The sequence below is a fragment of the Temnothorax curvispinosus genome, unplaced genomic scaffold, assembly GCF_003070985.1.
Source record: "Temnothorax curvispinosus isolate PA1 unplaced genomic scaffold, ASM307098v1 QBEX01013985.1, whole genome shotgun sequence".
NCBI classification, from domain to species: domain Eukaryota; kingdom Metazoa; phylum Arthropoda; class Insecta; order Hymenoptera; family Formicidae; genus Temnothorax; species Temnothorax curvispinosus.
In genome coordinates, this window is record NW_020223765.1 from 432,561 (window position 1) to 451,957 (window position 19,397).

The 19,397-nt window shown below is 37.1% G+C and overlaps 2 protein-coding genes across 3 annotated transcripts; one reads left to right on the forward strand and one right to left on the reverse strand.

Moving 5' to 3' along the window:
- Positions 1-233: 233 nt before the first annotated feature.
- LOC112464146 (tubulin polyglutamylase TTLL7-like) lies at positions 234-9,730 on the forward strand. Its single transcript, XM_025030978.1, is given in 21 exon segments — positions 234-392; positions 829-1,082; positions 1,648-1,860; positions 2,034-2,259; positions 2,558-2,625; positions 3,021-3,138; positions 3,232-3,333; positions 3,483-3,611; positions 4,800-4,992; positions 5,277-5,361; positions 5,430-5,720; positions 6,306-6,462; positions 6,678-6,778; positions 6,942-7,070; positions 7,137-7,362; positions 7,435-7,616; positions 7,916-8,150; positions 8,458-8,589; positions 8,823-9,176; positions 9,395-9,440; positions 9,534-9,730. Coding segments are annotated over 20 exon segments (3,369 nt in total). The 5' UTR covers positions 234-392; positions 829-897.
- Positions 9,731-10,325: 595 nt separating this feature from the next.
- On the reverse strand, positions 10,326-19,139 carry LOC112464145 (protein pygopus). Of its 2 annotated transcripts, none has more exons than XM_025030975.1 (5): positions 18,701-19,139; positions 16,582-16,868; positions 15,466-16,488; positions 15,188-15,333; positions 10,326-15,108 (listed from the first exon to the last, which is right to left on the reverse strand). In XM_025030975.1, the coding sequence occupies exons 2-5, from the start codon at positions 16,795-16,797 to the stop codon at positions 14,988-14,990; spliced, it is 1,506 nt and encodes a 501-aa protein (XP_024886743.1). In that variant the 5' UTR covers positions 16,798-16,868; positions 18,701-19,139; the 3' UTR covers positions 10,326-14,987. The 2 variants fall into 2 exon arrangements, with proteins under 2 accessions (XP_024886743.1, XP_024886744.1); XM_025030976.1 differs by lacking the exon at positions 18,701-19,139 and adding an exon at positions 18,121-18,396.
- Positions 19,140-19,397: the final 258 nt, after the last annotated feature.

Consider the following 19,397-nt stretch of genomic DNA (forward strand, 5'->3'; position numbering starts at 1 on the left):
TTTGCAAACTTGTGACGAACGATATAGCGACGATTTGTAATCGCCATGATTGCGAAGAGCATCTCGTTTGTCGTCTCATTGTTCGTCAAATGCCATTCAATAAACGGAGATACATCCGCTCGCGCCAAAGAATCATCAATGCATTTGTGACGTCGAAGAAATCTTTTCCCGATTCACCGAGGTTATCTATCTTCGCGACCTTATTACATTTATTTTCACGTACTGTTAATGTGCAATCGATGGCAACGCGACGGCAATTTGCGCGAGGAACTCACGGAGAGCGAATCCGCAATTAATTTCGGGTGACGTTTTCTCTCATGTTAAGAACAAATCGCGTTTCTCGTGTGATCACGCGATAGGAAGGCAAGAGTTGAAATTGCTTTAAGTTTTTGGTAAGTTCCATTTTTTGTTTCTTTTCAGACATGACATATAAATCTGAATAAATACAAGAAAAACCGAACGTATTTAATAATCGTATGACAGAAAATTTTGAGTGAATAATAATGTAATAATTTTTATATAACGAGCAGCTAATTATCCAAAATATCAATATCTTACAACAATTACTATGCATATTTTAAGGAATAAATTTTTTTTCTTTTATACTGATGTATCTTTAGTTTAACGTTGTTTAAATTGATAAAACTGCAGAATTTACTCCTGTTTATTGGGAATCCTTGAATTTATGAAGTAAATATACGGTCTTGACTCGCGTAAGTAGTTATAATCTTTGTTATCACGGATAAATATAGATATTACGCAATGACGCATATAGATAATATAGATTACAATCTATATTATCAAACTTACTACCCGTATTAATCTCAGAGAAGCAATATCCATCGAAATCGGTGTCATAAACGTCAGCACGACATCGATCAGTTGAAATCAAAGAAAATGCGTGTGGCCGTCGTGGGCGCCGGTATAATAGGAGTAACGAGTGCGTTTGCAGTGAAAAGCTCGTTTCCGAGCTACGACGTAAAGATCTTCGCCGACGCATTCTCACCTGATACCACTGGCGACGGAAGTGCCGGTTTATGGAGTCCTTTTCTTCTCAGCGACACACCTGCCGAGGACATAAAGTAAGCCGATTATATCTGCAGAGAATAAGAATGAGATCGCACGTCATGACGTTCAAAGATCTTCCGGAGAAAAATACACATATTGATTGTTCTTGATATCGCTTTCACGTATTGTAAATACAGACAGATAGCTTTAAACCGTTCAGTATTTCGCATGGAGATAATTTTTCGTTATATTTTTTACTGTTAAATTCACTATTCACCACAAACTTGGAACAACTTGAGAATCAAATATTATCGGTAACAATAGGAATTTTTCGAAATATATAAAAAACATTTTACAAACAACGTAATAAAAATTATCAAGCAGATTGGTAATTTTTGAAAAATTATTGAAATTTTACTATATATTTTAGTAAAATAAATTAAACATATTTATATTTTATTGTAATAGATATTAATATTTTTTATTATGGTAGATATTAATCAGAATAGCTCGCATAAAATTTCTCGCAATACACGTTGTCCCACGATTACCATGATTTTCAGAATAAATTCTAAGAGAAAATTTTCTCTGTGCGTATATAGTTAATAAATAATAATTAATTGCATGATATTATATTAGTCGATGGGCTGGCAGCACACATCGGTGGCTCGAGCAATTGTGGAAAACCGGATTATCGTCGGAAACGGGTGTTTCCCTGCTGCCTGTAACTCGCCTTATTAGCGATTACGAGGATAGCACTGAGCCAGGATGGGCGAAACTCGTCTATGGCTTCCAAAAAATAAGTAACCAAAAATTACAGCGCTTGAACGAAGAACACAAGTCTAATTATAAGTATGTTTTCAGCATTATATCTTAAAATTCAATCACCATATAATTAAAAATTAAATAGTAATTATTATTGACACAAAAATATGGAGAAATCACCTTGTTTTAATTACCGCTTACTGTTATTGTTATTTCTTTTATTTGATCGTTTACCGAGATTGAAAATTAATTGATTTCAGGCAAGGTTGGCATTTTATAACTTACACCGCCGAACCGGTTATGTTACTGCCATGGCTCATGAAAAAGTTCGTTGCGTTGGGCGGAAAAGTGGAAAAAAGACATATTAAAATGTTGCACCAATTAGCCGAAGAAGGGTATGATCTAATAATAAACTGCAGCGGGCTCGGTGCACGAGAACTCGTCGCGGATAAAACGATGACGCCTATCAGAGGTCAGGTGTACAGGGTAATTGACTTTCCAATTTATAATTTCTATATATCTCTCTCTTTCAAACAGATTCAAGTTATCATTTACTAAAGTTACAGTAGTAACGATACGTTTGTATATTCAACGTGCGCGAACATAAAAATATTTTAAAGTTGTCGTTTAAAAACGTTAATCTTTCCCATTAAAAATAGATTGAAAATCGCACGCAAATTCTGTCTCTTCTTCTTTTGTCAATGCCCGTCTGATATATATCTCTCTTAAAATATTTCCTTGCCGAGAAATAAAGAGAATTAACTTAAAGAGTGTTGTATTTAAGGTAAAAGCACCTTGGGCGAAGCACTGCTTTATGGTGGACGATGACGCCTGCAATTACATCATCCCTAAGTATACAGCATTAATAACGCATATTTACACTCTCAGAAAAGATTTCTAGATACAATACTATTAGGATTGAAATAGGGCCAATCATATTTAGAATTGAAAGAAGAATATTTTAATCTTAAATAGAGGAATTTTTAAATCTAGAATAATTCTGAGAAAATTAGAGGGATAGCATCAAGATTATTTTATTCTAGATTTAAGAATTCCTCTATTTAAGATTAAAATATTCTTTTTTCTAAAAGTCTAATTTAAGAATTCCTTTATTTAAGATTAAAATATTCTTCTTTCAATACTAAATATGATTGGCCCTATTTCGATCCTAATAATATTGTATCTAGAAATCTTTTTTGAGAGTGTATTAGCAGTGACGTTCATTACTTCGTAATATCTGTCCATAGTGTCCACAACGTTGTAATAGGCGGCACCCATCAAGAAGGCGACTTCGATCGCTCCGTACGAGAGGAAGACTCGAAACACATTTATGATGGATGTTGCCGCATAATGCCGTCTCTAAAGGTCCCTAAGATATACTTGTTAGCGTAAATTTAAATAAAAAAAAAAGACTAATAACTTCCCAAAATAACTCGCGCTTGTAATTTCTGTTGCAAGGAAAGTGAAATAACGAGCGCGTGGGTGGGCTTTCGACCAGGACGACCGCGAGTTCGTCTCGAGTGCGAGAATCTCAGCTCGCCCATGGGAAAAGAGTTCAAGGTAAATTGCCGTAAGATATTATACGTTAATACGGCGAGAGCAATACCGAGCTGAACTTTAACGCACCATTATTCGAGCGCCGCTAAACTTTACGGTCGCCTTCCTGTATATATATATATAACGCTTGTTTCGTGCTTTATATATTTCAGGTGATACACAATTACGGCCACGGCGGAAGTGGCGTGACGCTGAGCTGGGGGTGCGCCATGGACGTCGTGGAGATGATAAAAAACTTGAAAGTATCTGAATTAAACTCCAAACTATAACTTTTATCCTTCGTACATTTTTACCCGCATCGTTGCGGGGCGTTTAACCTTGCTCGACTCTTTTCCTTTTATATCACCCGACGAGAATTGTGTCGTTAAAAATATTATTTTCATTAGCTTCTTCTTATTTAATTCTTTTAGGTGAGATTTTAGATTTAAATTAAATCTAAATTATTTTCTCCATCGCGAGGCATTGAGTGTTACCGTCAAGAACTTCTTACTTCTCTCGATCTGCATCGCTTGTATCTATTTGACATGGCAGTTGATCGATATCTTCGTAATTCTTACTTTAGACCAGCCTGTTTCGCATAACAACGGCAAAAAGTCGAGAAACATAATTAAACGTCAAGAAAGCGAACGTAAACGCGCGCGAGGGTTCGATCTTCGGTTTCGCGGAGCGCACCAACCTATTTAAAGTTTTCGTGTCGTGATCACTTCCGTAACTGTACAATTTCTAAATATGGTCGTCGGGCTGTAATTAAAGCACCAAACTAACTTACCGAGATACCTTTACATGTCGACCATGCCGCAGTAGTCGCGTAAAGCTAGACGTTGGTGACGCGTGTCCCTCTAGTCGCAGTACGATCTATATCGGTCGCACGGGTTTCTATTCGCGACAGCGTTATACAGGAAGATTACCTCTGCTCAAACCAGAATACCTCCCTTAAAAAATTCTTTGTTTTTTATACAGAGAAATATGATTTTATTTATTTTAATTTAGTAATAATTATACATTATAATAATAATCTATAACAAATAAAAAACATTGTAATAAAATTCAAATTATTTTATTATAAATCCGAAAAGGTTTGATATCTACTTACAAATTTGAATACTTAAGTACAAACTCAAGCACTGCCGAGACTTTTATCTGCAAAAAAACTAAAAGTAGAAATCTTGAAGGTTACAAACGACAGATTGTAAAAACTGTTGTCAAAATCAATTTGTCAATATGGTTTGAGTGTCAATCGACGAAAGATCAACAACGTATCAATTTATCGATTATCGTGTCTACGCGGAAAATGTATAGATGCGAGAGGGATCAAGTTCGGATCGGATTTGAAATTGGACGCGAAATTGACTGACAGGTCAATAATCGAATAATGGAAAGCAGCAGCGGTCATGATCGTCGTTGAGTACGGCGATAAGCGTCCGCTGGTGATATTACGCGATTCCAAAAACGGTAATTCCAGAAACGAGGACGTGACAAACGGAGAATCCGACACCAGCTTCGAGGAGCGACCCTGCAAGACCGCATCTCAAAATCGGAAATACATCGGTCCCGACGATTCCTCGGACGTCTTATCGCTTGCAAACGACAGAATAGGTGTTGCCAAGCATGATTTCGAACGGTATCATTGGAAGATTACCACGAACAAAGGCAGCAACACAGGTATTCATTCAATCGTAAATCCAACAAAATTGAGATGGCAAATTCGAAATTACGTCTTGGTAAAAAATCCACGCACGAGAAAGATATAAAACAGGGGGGATTTATAAATGTAACAAAAAATTCGTAAAAACTTTTGTTGCTTCAGCGATCTGATTGCTGCGAAATTTATCTTTTAATATTGGCTGTATAAAAAAATGCCATTCTCTCTATACGCTTTAAAATCTTCCAAGTTTTTCATATCCGAGTATTATTTTACGATCCGTTAATAAAACTTCCCCGAATAGACGCGTTATGCGAGGAAAGTGATTCAGAGCGGCGCAAGGAGGATGTGGAAGAAACGTCGAAGACCAGGAAGAAGAGAAAGCGGAGGTATTGCGAAAAATTACATGTCCCGTTTGGGAATGTAATAAAATTGACTTTTCGGTTTAACAAAACAGATTTTTAACAATCTGCACGGCGAACTGCAAGTACGACGTGGTTAGGCGCGTGGCCGCGCGATTCGGGATGAGGGAAGTTACGGAGGACAGCAGCTGGGATATCTATTGGACCGATTTAAACGTCAGCGTCGAACGTGCCAAGGATATGAGGAGATTTCAAAGGGTCAATCATTTCCCCGGGATGACGGAGATATGTAGGAAGGATCTACTCGCTCGTAATCTCAATCGCATGCAGAAGCTGTTCCCGAAGGACTACAACTTTTTCCCGAAGACTTGGTGTTTTCCCGCGGAGTAAGATAACAATATTTGCTCGTCGCAATTGAGAAAAATTAATTTCCTGTTTTATATTAGAAGTGCATCGAGATTAAATAAACTGGACAATTTTGTCGCAGTATTATCCGTCATATTAAACAAATAAAACATTATTTTCCACTCTTCTCTCGCGAATGAAATATTGTTAAAATGTTAAATAAAATATTGTTTAAAATGTTAATAACTGTATAGTCTGTTTTACATATATAATAATATCTTCCGCTTTGAATCTAATTGAAACTTGATATCGTGATACAATTATATATATTTTTAATAACAATAATTATAAGTAACGAGATAAAATATCATATGGTAATTCTTCGAATCGGTTTCACGTGTCAAAATAACGAATGCAATCTATCGATCGAAAGCTCTCTTATCTATTTTACAAGCGCGCCGCGGCTCTTGTACGCGTGAGAGTTATTCATTTCTGCTTCTCCGAACGACCGCTCTCGGGTTCCCGATCGTAAATTCCAAAGGTTCGCCATTACGGCGATAAAGAATAATCGATATTTCCCGAAGTCGATGAGCGTGTAAGCAAACCTATTGGATTTCGGTTTCCAGTCACGGCGACGCGACGGTTTACGCCAAGACGCGGAGGTCGAGAACCTTCATCCTCAAACCGGATACGGGCTGCCAAGGACGCGGTATTTATCTAACGAAACATTTAAAGGACATCAAACCGAGCGAGCGTTTGATCTGTCAAGTGTACATCGCAAGGGTATGAAATATCAATGTTTTCCTGCAAAAAAGAAATGGAAGTTTGCATGCAGAAACCGACCAGTTCTTTTTCTAAATGAGAAAAATTTTTCTTTGCATGTTTCTCTTTCCTTTACATGGAGATTCTTTTGAAATTCGCAATCAAAATAAACTTCACAGTTGCGGTGCAAAGCAAGTATAATGCATACAGTCCTTTTTCTTACTACGTCCCTATAGCCCTTCTTAATAGACGGATACAAATTTGATCTACGTATTTACGCACTAATTACGTCATGCGATCCTCTCAGGATCTATGTATACAATGAAGGGCTCGCGAGGTAAGACATGCATCATTAGATTAAAAAATAAATTTCGAGAAATAAATATTATAAGATACATATTCCATTAAATATTTTTTAAATTATTAAAAAACATGAATACATTTATTTTTCGAAATTTTATATGTTCCGACGTACAATATGTGAAACGTTGCGTTTTCAGGTTTGCTACGAGCAAGTACAAGGAACCGACCGGTTACAATATTTCAAACATGTTCATGCACTTGACGAATTACTCCGTTAACAAGTACAGCCGAATGTACATTATCGATGACGAGATTGGTAGCAAAAGGTTCGTATATATATCGGATACAGAATTAACAATAAGACCAAGTTGATAGCAAAGTATTCTTTACAGAAAAATATCAACGTTGAACAAATGGTTAAAAGTGAGAGATGTCGATGTGGACGAATTGTGGAGCAAGATCGACGAGATTATAATTAAAACCGTGATCGCCGCGTATCCCGTGTTGAAACACAGTTATCACGCGTGTTTCTCGATGCACAATAAGACTTGCGCGTGCTTCGAGCTGTTGGGATTCGACATTTTGCTCGATTGGAAGCTCAAGCCTTACCTACTCGAGGTAAGCCCATGGGAGAATGAACGTGTAAAAGGAACGTTATTAAATATCCTCTACATTTAGTAAATCTATCAGGTAAATCACTCGCCAAGCTTTCATACAGATGCACAAATAGATAAAGACGTGAAAGAAGGATTGCTGATGGACACCTTTGATATATTAAATCTACAACGATATGATAAGAAGAAAATAATAGAAGAGGACAGGAAGCGAATCAGAGAGCGACTTCTGCAAGGCTTAAACGGGAAGGATATTAGGCAAGTGGGAGTATATCAGAGAACATAATTTATATACAGATAATTGATCTTCACTGCATTAGTCTTACGGTAACTAATTTCGATCAATACCGTGCAAAACTCATTGGTAAAAAACAATTACAGATACTTTTTACAGTTATTAAAATATGTGATGCTAAAATTAAATCCAGATTTAAGTAATATGCTGAAATATCTGTCGAGGGTGTCTTATTCTATAAACAAATAATTTATTAACATAGAATTTTGATAATTTGTTATAGCAAAAATCTGATAATAAATCAAAATGTTACAACACGCAGTCAAATTAACGACACGGCAGCTTTAATGAGATCGGAGAGGAACGAGAACGATTACATGCAGAGGCAATTTCAGTGGGAGGACGACCACATGGGCAATTTCCGAAGAATTTATCCGTGCTTCGACAAGGATAAATACCAGCCTTTTTTCACGCAGAATGCCCTTTCCGTTTTTCAAGATACAGTGGCATCGAGAGCGCGAGAAGAAGCGTCAAGAATAGAGAGAGAAGAGAATGAGGTAATTTTTTCTTCACATCACGATTTAACGTCCTGAAATTGACAGACAATTCTTGGAACAATTTTTCATATTAATGTCACATTAAAATTATTGCCAATATAATTCTCATATCAAACGAAATGCGATATTTTTTATTAAATAATATGCAAATAATATAATATATTGCATATAATATAAATGCAAATAATAATAATAATTTAATATAAAATATATAATATCATAAAGCTAGAGTAATATCAATTTTCTAGTAATGTAATTGCTCATTGTTACTTTTCGGTCTGTCCATTTCCATTTTGCTTCATTTCAGCTAAAAGCTCGAGAGGAAGAACGCAAACGAATAGTCGGGAAATGGAACGAACAAAAATTAGGCCCTGAAAGTTCAAACGCACCGAAGAAATTGCAGGAAAAGAGCAAATCCGCAGGCGTGATGAGGAAAACCGTTAGTACACAAAATAGTTGGACTATTTTATTTATTCACATCTATATAAAGAAATGTCTTATTATCTCTCTGAAAGAAACTATTAGTAAAAATTAAAAAAAAAATTATTATATGATTGGAAAGTACGACGACTCGGCAGAAAAAGTTAAATGGAGAATATTAAATGAGATGGGACCTTTTCCCTTCATCTCGGAAGAAAAAGCAAGCACATTATTATCGTCGCTTTTTCGCAGATCAATAAACAGGACGCACAGGGATCTCCTACCAACGCCCTGTACTCCTTCGAGCCTGAAATCATATCGGAGTCCGAGGAGAGGGAACGAATAACGGCCCTGGCGCAGAGGGATTTTCTCATCAAGAGCTACGGCATGCTCGAGCAGATATACGTGGCGATGAAGAGAAACGGCATGTTACGACCCGCCGACGAGAGAAAGTATGGATTGTATGGCAGGCTGGGATTACAGGCGAACACGAGTCACAGCACATGCTCCTCTTCGCACAAGCCCGATAATCGTCAAAACGGTCATTTAAATGCCACGCAACCAGCCGTAGACCAATGCCTGCAATGTTCCCTCAGAAAGAATGAAGTAACTATATTTTCATCGAGACGGTTGCTTTATATATCAGAAAATCAAATCCAGATACAAATTAAATTTTACTTGACGAGTTTTTATGCTTTTTACATTTAAAACGATGAAAGCATGTTCTCTTTTTTCACTTTTTACATTTAAAACAAAGAAGAGATTGCAATTAATTTTAAATACTCGATAAATGTATAAGAAAGCTGTGCGACTTTCTTTTTTAGCACAAATTGACGAAGCACCAGCGTGAGTTCAAGAATTCGAACAAAAGTAAGTGTCGACGTAATTTCATAATTATGAGCAATATTCTGGAAATCGTCGCCCAGTTCTGTACGCGTTTAAAGTCGTTATCCCTTAATTCAGGCTTGTGGATAACGTGCAATGAGGCGATGGTCTACGTTCGTCCGAAAATACCGCAAAAACTGTGGACGGAGGAAATGAGCTCTAATAATCACATGGGACGGGTAACAAAAACACACGTTGCTAGAACACTGTCGAATACCGTGCGGCTGCACACGCTCGAGAGAAGAGAATCCTTCCATTCGGCAAAATCCAAGTAAGTTGCTTTTTCATTTTTATCTGTTATGATCTATTTTATGATTGTACAAATTAAATATTAATAATAAATAATAAATTAATAAAATATAAATTATGTATTAAGATATATTTATTACGGCAAAATTCTTTTAGAGTTGACGTTGCCACTCAGCACTAAAGACGAAATGGGCCCATATCTATTTGCGATAAGAAAAAGCAAAGAAACATATACTATATATAATATGATAAAAGAATTATTTTTTCGAAAGATATAAAAGCAGGATATAAAAAATATATAATTGACCAAAAAATTTAGACGACCATTATAAAGACAATGCAATACCGTGCTAATAACACTGCTGATAGCGAACACAAATGAAGATTAGTAACAATAAGATTCGTAATATTGGGAAATACAATTTCACATTAAATATATTGCATATATTACTATAAAATAATTCTCCTCAGCCGCGTTAGAGATACTTCATTAATTAAATTCCGATGAGAATTCTAAACGAGAAGAAACAAAATAAAATGTCATTCTATATCTGGGAATCCAATAAACCTCGGGACGCGTCTTGGTGAGCGGATGCTGTTTCAAGGTAGAGAACAGTAATATAAAAATCAACAATGTATCGACTTGTTATTTAAAGTGCCATATAAATATGTACAATAGATATATAAGTGAACATGTACACGTCGCATAAGAGTGGGAATTAGGTACGCGCTGCGTATGTAAAATGGTCATACACACATACGTAGACGCCAGTCTATAATATGTATAACAATTTTTATTGCTGATATATATTCTGTATTCACATGATAAAAAATAATCTATGAACAATTTGTCGCGTGCTGGTTTCTTTTTTTTGCCCCGTTCGTGATATCGCGTCCACGTCGTTCTGTCGCAGCGTCTCACCGTCGCTCTCTTCAGCTCTTGTCCGCCTGTTTTCCTTTCTTTCTCGTCCATTACTCTTATCGCGTTTTTCGTGTCGCTATCGGCAAACCGAGCTTGTGGTGGACGCGTGTTTCGAGAGTATTACGACATAATCGAAAATTCCAAGTTCTTTCAAAGTTCCGAAGTCGGGATAACAATAATCCGCAATTTTATACAAAATAATACCATGTGCCATGTGTGTGTTCATGTGTTTGTGATATTGTGTGTAAAGCGGTGCGCCGAATTGACAACGACAAGAATGTGTGCGTTGCTCTCTTAAATTTCTAAATCGCGGTCGAACTTTCTAAGGTTACAATTTTCCTTTTTCCATAAAACGTGCCTGCTCTCGACTATAAAAACGTAACTGCATCAAATAATAGCGACACTTCGCAGAAATCCACGCACGTAGGCGATGTAACGTCTCAGCCCCCTCGACTGTAAACTGCGCTATGTTACGTCATTGTAAGAACAAGAATTAGTGCGAAATACATCCAACACATTACGATCGATGAATCTGTTTTTTTTTTTAACGTGATATATATTATTTACATAAAACCACTGTACGACTGCGGCGAATATTTGCGCATTTCTCTCTCTCTCACTTGATTCCCACCATATTAAATCTTAGATATAGAAAGGCTTATGTACATAAAGTCAATAGATATTTATACGATAGCCTATATTATACCGCTTATAAAAAGAAAAGACCGTAAATGTGTGTATATTCGCATGCGAAATATTTCCATCTCCGTTAAAAAGAAATCGTCATATGTTTCGGCATATATACATACTTCCTGAAAATAAAGGTAACTGCATTTGAAGAGAGTACAATGAAACAAACAGTTGGACACATATAAAATGCATTTGTTTCGAACAAATTTTTTACAATAGGGGGTTAAGCTACCGTCGTAAAACACATATTCAAATCATTACTGGCAAACGAAGAAAGGAATTATTACGCGACATGTAGTCGAGATGGATACTTCGTGTCACGAATTAACGTGTAATCGTCTTTAAAATAACAAAATCACTTATGGCTTAATTCTGTGAAAGATAAACATTTATCTTTAGTCACTTAAATTACGGCTCATTTTTTTGTACTAGAAAATGATTACATCCGCTGCATCGGCCATTGATAATGTTATCCGTGTGAGTCTTTGTAAATCGCTTAATCCCCTGTATTTTTTTTAACTTTCGCAATAAAAGCAATTTTAACAGGTTTTAGCGTCACCTTCCTATTCGCATGAGAAAACATAGAAAGAAGATATGTGAAAATGGTAATCCTATTCGTTGTAATACTAAAATATGAGCATTATGTAGGATCCTGTGTATGTTACTCACATGTAATATGTGTTAAAAACGATTATAGTAAAACAAAGCTTAACGCATGAATTATACGGAGACTTTGAGTAAAAAGTTATTTAATTTTAGATTAAGAAATTGGCATACAAAAATCATTTCTTGATCCAAAATTAAATTCGTCAATTTTATATTCAGAGTTAAATTAGCGAGTTTATAGTCGAGGTACAATAGACGCTAATTATTTTTAATAAAGATTTCCGTTGTTCGTCAAATCAGATCTCCGTTTAATACAGGCATTAAATGATATATATATATGTATATATATATCTGGCTAATATTTCATATACATATAAAAAACTATACAATCCGTAGACGATAATTTTGTATTAGCTGCCGACGGAATTTAGTTTTCTTGCTTTAACAGTTAATCTCCTGACAATATTCCCGACGCACAATTCTTCTTTTTTAATATTCATATCGTCGATACTGTAAACCTGGCAGATGCGAAGATTATGCTAGCTAGTTAAAATTGTTAAGTGTGCACAGATTCCTTTATCATGAAGTTGAGAGATATTACTTGTTCTATCTCGAAATTTTAGATCTGTTGTACATTAATTTATCTAAGTAAATAGATATAATATAGGCGCTTTGAAACACCCAATGTATCTACCAAACAATGAAATAACTGTGCGGAGCATCTCATTAATCCAACAACGTATACACTACGGTATGCCTTTATGTCACTTTGTGTACAACAGCCTTTATGTGTACTGCTCAAATTCGCTACATATTATCTTTTGTAGATAAACGGCAAATTAAAAAGGCAAATACTAGCAAAAGACTAATTTGCGGTACAATTCCGAAAATGTTACGATTTTAATCAGTTTTTAATTAACAATTTTATTTTGCACTTCAGCTCTCCCTAAATGTTAGAGGCTTATGCCGATTCTACTTTCTATCGAATTTCTATTGGGTTATAAAATCTTCTGTTAAGGCCATCGCACACAAAATGCATAGCTTAGCATAAGCGTAGCATAAGACCGCTAAACCAATGTACATCCATAATGTCACCATATTAATTTACATAAGATGCTCATTGGTCCAGCGGTCTTATGCTATGCTTATGCAGCCTATGCAATTTTGTGTGCGACGACCTTTATAGTAGAAAAACCTGCATGTTAATATCAGTCAAATAAATTCCTGCTGTGTGCGCAAGCAATCTCATTAAAGATTACTTCATAAATAAAACATTTCCATAAAAACTTTTTTACACAACTTTAGAGATATATTTCTTATATCCTAATTTAACCGCGCAGTTAAATTAAGAGTTTAAAACCATGGCAACAATATTGTATAATCAATCAAATTATGATTAACATAAAAAAAAAACAATTATTTTAAAGACTGAACTTAACATTCAGTTTGCTTATTGCAAATTCGATTATAGTGGCGCAGATTACAAAAGCCTGTTGTACATTAATTCACCTAAATGTAAAAACATAAATTTTTGATAAAATTATCTTGGATTCATAAAATATCCAACATATTTTATCAAACATAATTCATATACATGTTTTTACGTCATTTATGTACAACAGCCTTTAAATATGTGTTATTACGCACATTCAACCAAATTTGCTACTCGATTTTTTCAAAAAATAAAAAGCCAATTTACTTTTCTCGTTACTTACGAAAAAATTTCAGCCACATGACTTGCTATTCTACTTTTATCTTCTATTTTATTTAAAAACAAGAAATATTTAATTAAAAAAAAGTTTCTTTGCTTTCGGCTCGATTTAGAGAAAAGTCAAAGTAATAAAATAAACTAAAGATATTAAAGTAAAATTTACCATGGTCTTCTTTAGACTAAAAAAAATATATATATATGACATATAAAAATATAAGAATTGCAGCACTTTTAGGTATATCGCCTGGGAGTACCAATACTGCATTTGAGTTTGCATAATTCCGTTTCTTGAATGAAATTAGCTAATTCCATTCATGCTGATTGTATTAAGTCATATACTTAAATTTAATAAAACATGTAGCTTTAACAATAAAAATAGGACTTACGACAAGCTCTTATGTCAATCTTCAATCAATCAGTATAATTTGTATCACAATAAATATATCATCTGCATGATAAAGGCGATATATTCGTTACTTGCAATAAACCAAAAATAATTTAAGTAATATATGACCTGTTTTGTACATATGATCTCAATATGATTTTAATATTAATGCTCATATCTTCCCAAAAATATTGAAAAAAATCACAATTGATGCTCGATGACTCTGATGACAAATGGTACTCGTACAAATCAATTGGTTAAATTAACACTATAAACCACGTTTAAATATCAATTGTGTAGATGATAACATTTATTATGATGTTTATCTCAGGAACGTTTATGTAGGATAAAACAAAGACGATGCAAAATTGTTCGCGGCTCGTCTCTAATATACATCTTACGTTTGCTTTGCTAATAATACCGAAAATATGTACGTACAATTAATTTTGAATTAAATGCAATTAGTCGTAAAAATACTAAGTCCTTCGAGAATGTTAAATATTTTGTCATTTATAAATTTAATAATTTTCTTTTCTATCTTCTTTTCAACGTCTTGGACCATAAATTCTCTTAAAATATTTTATATGTTAATTTTTCAAGTAAAATCTGTTTCATTATTTGACAAAATTCAGTATTAAATTATATTAATTTAATAATTTTGTGTATGAATCCATTTGTCATGATCAGACTTGAAATTAAAGTGACATCTGAATGTTACTTCTCTGGTTTCATATTCATCAGTACAACTTACAATGATACCCTAATATTTCAACAAGTTAAAGCTAAGTTATTAACAAACAGCATATTTTTATATTAAATGCACGACTTCGCACGTGCATTAATATATATCATGTGCTAAAGTGTGTCTGTGTTGTGTGTGCACAATTGCACGCGCATATATGCGTGTACCACATATAAAGGCTAACAAATAGTCACTGGAGCGTCGCATGAACGACGGGACACGAAGTGTTATGGTTTAAACTTAACCAGGGGTATGTTCTTCGATTGCAAACACTTATCACACACCCATTCCGCGTAGACTTCTGCCGTTAATAATTGATAAGCGTATTCCGACAATCCTGTGCAGCTCCTGAAATAATCGCGTTGTCAAAACGCACGCGTTTTACATTATCTTTCTACATCGTCATTTTAATGACTCACTCACTCACCTATGAAACCAAAAATTACAACCTGATTCGCACAGAATTGCCTGATCATTGTCGTGTACTTCTTTATGACAAATTCCACAGGGATAAATCGGTGGCGCATTAGGGTTTTGTGGATTGAATACCATTGATTGATCTGGAGGATATATCTGCAAAAAGTGAACATAAACACCGATTAATCACTAATAAATTTATACAATTCACAACGCTGCTAAACACAGTCATTATTAATGAATTATATTGATTGCAAGTAACATAATATACATAAAAGGATAGCTTACTTTGCCCGCAGAAATTGGCATTGGCTTTGGACCCATTCCTGGCGGACCTTGAAACCCGTGTGGTGGCATAGATCCTCCCATGGAATTGATAGGATGTCCCATGGGTGGTCCACCACCCATATTATTGGACATTGTGCCCATTGGACCTGCCATATGACTTCCCATTTGATTGTGATGACTAATGTTCATATTGGACATACTGCTCATTCCCGGGCCACCCATATTCATGTTGTTTATCTGATTTGGCCCAGTCATGTTCATGTTGTTCGATACCATCGAACTCATAGTAGTCATAGGTCCATTCATAGGTCTTCCTAAGTTGTTAAGATTATTTCCCATATGATTCGGATGAGGTTGAGATCCATTATGCCCTAGTGGACTGTTTACATTGTTTAATGACGGTCCATTTAATGGACTGTTGGGCGGTATATGGCTATTTATGTTGTTCATGTTCATTGGTCCATTAGGCATATGATTAGATCCACCTATATTCATTGGAGAACCTAAAGGTCCACCCATAGGGCTACCCATATTGTGGCCCATGTTATTCATTGGGCTACCCATAGGCCCACTATTCATATTATTCATCGGGCTACCCATGGGTGGACCACTTAGTTGCGAATTTCCCATATGACTCATATTCATGTGATTGTTCATGGTGTTCATTGGACCAGGAGGCATGTTCGGGCCCATGTTATTCATGGGGCTCATGCCTCCAATAGGAGCGTGATTCATAGGAGACATAGCCCCCATGTGATTCATGTGATTTGTCATGGGCGAATTACCCATAGGGCTCATGTTTCCCATGTTATGCGGCATCATAGGACTCATGCCACCTATCGTAGTTAAAGGGCTCATACCTCGCATAGGAGGGCCACCCATATGATGTGGATGATGAGGATGCATATGTGAAGGCGCACCATGCATCATTGGGCTTTGCGTTGTTTGTGGCGGCGTGTCGTCGAAAGGGTTACTTGCTACTATTGTGTCACCGTAACCAGTTAAGGGCGGGGGTAGTAGGTCCTGTTGAATAAATTTTAAAATTAATATTAAAACAATAATTTATATTGCGCTGATATACTGTAATACATAGATAACAAAGTTAAGTTAAGCTACCTGTACAGATGGAGGTTGTTGCGGAGGTGGTTGGGCAACACTTGCATTCGTACGCCTTTTCTTTTTAGGATTAGCACCAGCTGGTGGTGGCGGTGGTGGATGGGGGTGAGGCGAAGAGTCAGGATGTGGGGCGTTGGGGCCCATATTCACACCCATTCCCATACCCCCCAATGGCATCCTCGTGAAGGGTGGCATGCCCGCAATATTGTGGCTCATTTCCTTCGCTTCCCTTATTTTATCATGCCAGCACCACTGGATTTTCGTGGCAAGTAACTATTTTTGATCCACTGTTAACAAATAAGCAAATAGAAACCTTGTAATATAACTTAAATTATATATATATTATTTGATATATATAATTCAATAATTAATTCTATAAGTATCCGTATTATGATATACATATATAAATATTTGGCTAATCGATATTTGTAATACATTCCGTGAGCGGGCAAATATTTGTCGTAATGTAAATATGTTATGTTTTACATCATTAAAAGGTTAAATGAAGTCAAAGCTTAACTAAATAAACCAAATTTATGTTTAACGCTTACAAATATGTCATTAGACTCGTGAAAATGTCAACAAATTATTAAACGGCGATACGAGTCAGGCGCGGTACGTGGTGCGCAAGTAAAGAAATTAATAATTACAGAAGTAACGAATTACAATGTATATTATATACATATACATATATTCCAACTTGATAAACTGCGCGCCGATTATTTGTCGGACTTGAAACACAGCTATCGTTGGAACATTAATACCCTTCCCTCCCCGGAATTAAATGGACGCGACTTAATTATTTAAAAAAACTGTAAACAATTTATTGCGAAAAATATTTCATGTTTAATATGACGTAATGTAATCATATTTATTACTTCTGATTGTTACAGATAAAAATACTAACTCTTTCTTCATATATGAACATATATGAACATATATGTTCTGGGTCTGTATATAAAGATCTCTTTATGCATTCATGTACAAAGATTATAGTTTAAAGATCATATGTATAATTAATAAAGCATTTACATATTAATTTAAAAATTATTAAAATATTCATATTTTCTTCACTATAGCTATCTTCTCCGTTATGGCTGCTCACAGAGAACAAATATCTTTATCTTCCATCTGAATAGCATCACGTAAACATCTCTCACAAACTCATTAACAATTACATCGCGGTGAGATGCAAAGCACAATTAAAGACTCTAATCAGTTATTTGTAATATTATACCAATTGAGAAATTTCTTTAACGAGTCACCGATCGGACTGGCGGCGGGTACGGGGATACAGTCGCGGAGCGCGATAGCGAAATATCCTTATCGCATCGTTGCTCCATTAAAATTATCCTCGCGGCATGAGACTTATCATTTATAAACACACTGGTGCGCGCGAGAGCGCGCACCTACACACACGCAGGCAACACGTACACTCGCGTGCACGAAAAACCTCGGGGCTCGCGTACGCATATCTTTACATCGCGGGAACATACCGCCTATATTTACATATGCCGATATAAATAACGAAATTACTACCGTTAGCTCGGGTGGCGCGCCAGCCAGCGGTCCGACCGTTCGTCCGTCACGAACGGGACGAAAGATCGAGGAGGCGAGAGAAAGAGAGACACGCATACACACATGCACGCACGCGCACACACACACACCGAGAGCGTGTCCTGTGCGCGCGCGAGAAAGAGAGAAAGTGCGAGAAGCGGCTTCACGACACCAACCGTATCTTCGATAAGAAACCCGCGGTACAACAAAATAGCGGAGACCCCCGTCGCGCGCGGCGGCGAACGTAAAATGGAACAAAACAAACTCCGCCTCGCGATCTCTCGCAGAGAGACTAACCTAACCTAACCCACACAGCGGGGCTCACCACCGTCGAGCTTAGCAAGGCGCCTCCGCAAGTCGACTACACACACGGCTGCGAGTGCCGCGATGCGCCCGCCTGAGCGCGTATAATAACAATTTTTACCTGGCGCTCAGGCGGGCAAGGCAGGTAGAATCGCGGGCGACGCGCGACGCGCCAGGCGATTTAAAAAGCCGGCCGGGTTTTGCGAGGGGGGAGAGGGGAGGTCGCGCCGCATCGCTCGCGCGAGATCGCCGTACTCACCAACGCATTATAGCGGACGCGACGACGCAATCGTGTGCATGGCCGTTTTCTCGCCGGAGCAACACCGGCGCTATAAATCCACGCTGCGTCGAATCGCTGCCGCCGCCGATACTGTCGTTGTTATTGCTGATGTTGCTGCTTCTGCTACTGCCGCCGCCGCCGCCGCTGCTACTACTGTTGCTGTTGCTGCTGCGCTGCTACTACTGCTGCTGGTGCTGCTGCTGCTGCTGGCGCCCGCGGGACGAGCGATCTGTCTGTACGCGATTTCGATTTGCGTCTCGCGCACAACGCATCTCTCGGTGACGCGAAACAGGCTGCGCATTCACGGGCGCACGTACACGACCGCGGTGAACACAATCTCGCACTCTCGGTGTCGCGGTTCTCGGATAACGGAGCGAGGTATCGCGACACATTCGCTATACAAATCCTTTCAGGTCGCCATTGTCGCGTTACGCGTGTCCCCCCTCCGCGCACCGTGTTGTCGCCTGTGCACGAACGTGAGCCGTCGCGTTCGTCCGCTAGATGTCGACACTGGTCCAAAATATTGCTCCGACGGACTCGTGCCAAGGCCCAGCTCTTCTCCGGGATATCGGAAGCCTAATATTAGGCGCTGGAGCGGCGCCGTCTTTTTCGTAGTTCAACCCACTGACAAGGACAAAAATGTTCTAGCACTAAAACTAAAAAGGTCCAAGAAAGG

Excerpts from the sequence above, each read along its gene's own strand:
- LOC112464145 (XM_025030975.1), bottom strand. The coding sequence starts at position 16,797 with ATGAGCCACAATATTGCGGGCATGCCACCCTTCACGAGGATGCCATTG. Across the intron at positions 16,489-16,581 it reads AACAACCTCCATCTGTACAG|GACCTACTACCCCCGCCCTT; the intron begins GTAGCTTAACTT and ends TTTATTCAACAG. Across the intron at positions 15,109-15,187 it reads TGTAATTTTTGGTTTCATAG|GAGCTGCACAGGATTGTCGG; the intron begins GTGAGTGAGTGA and ends CGATTATTTCAG.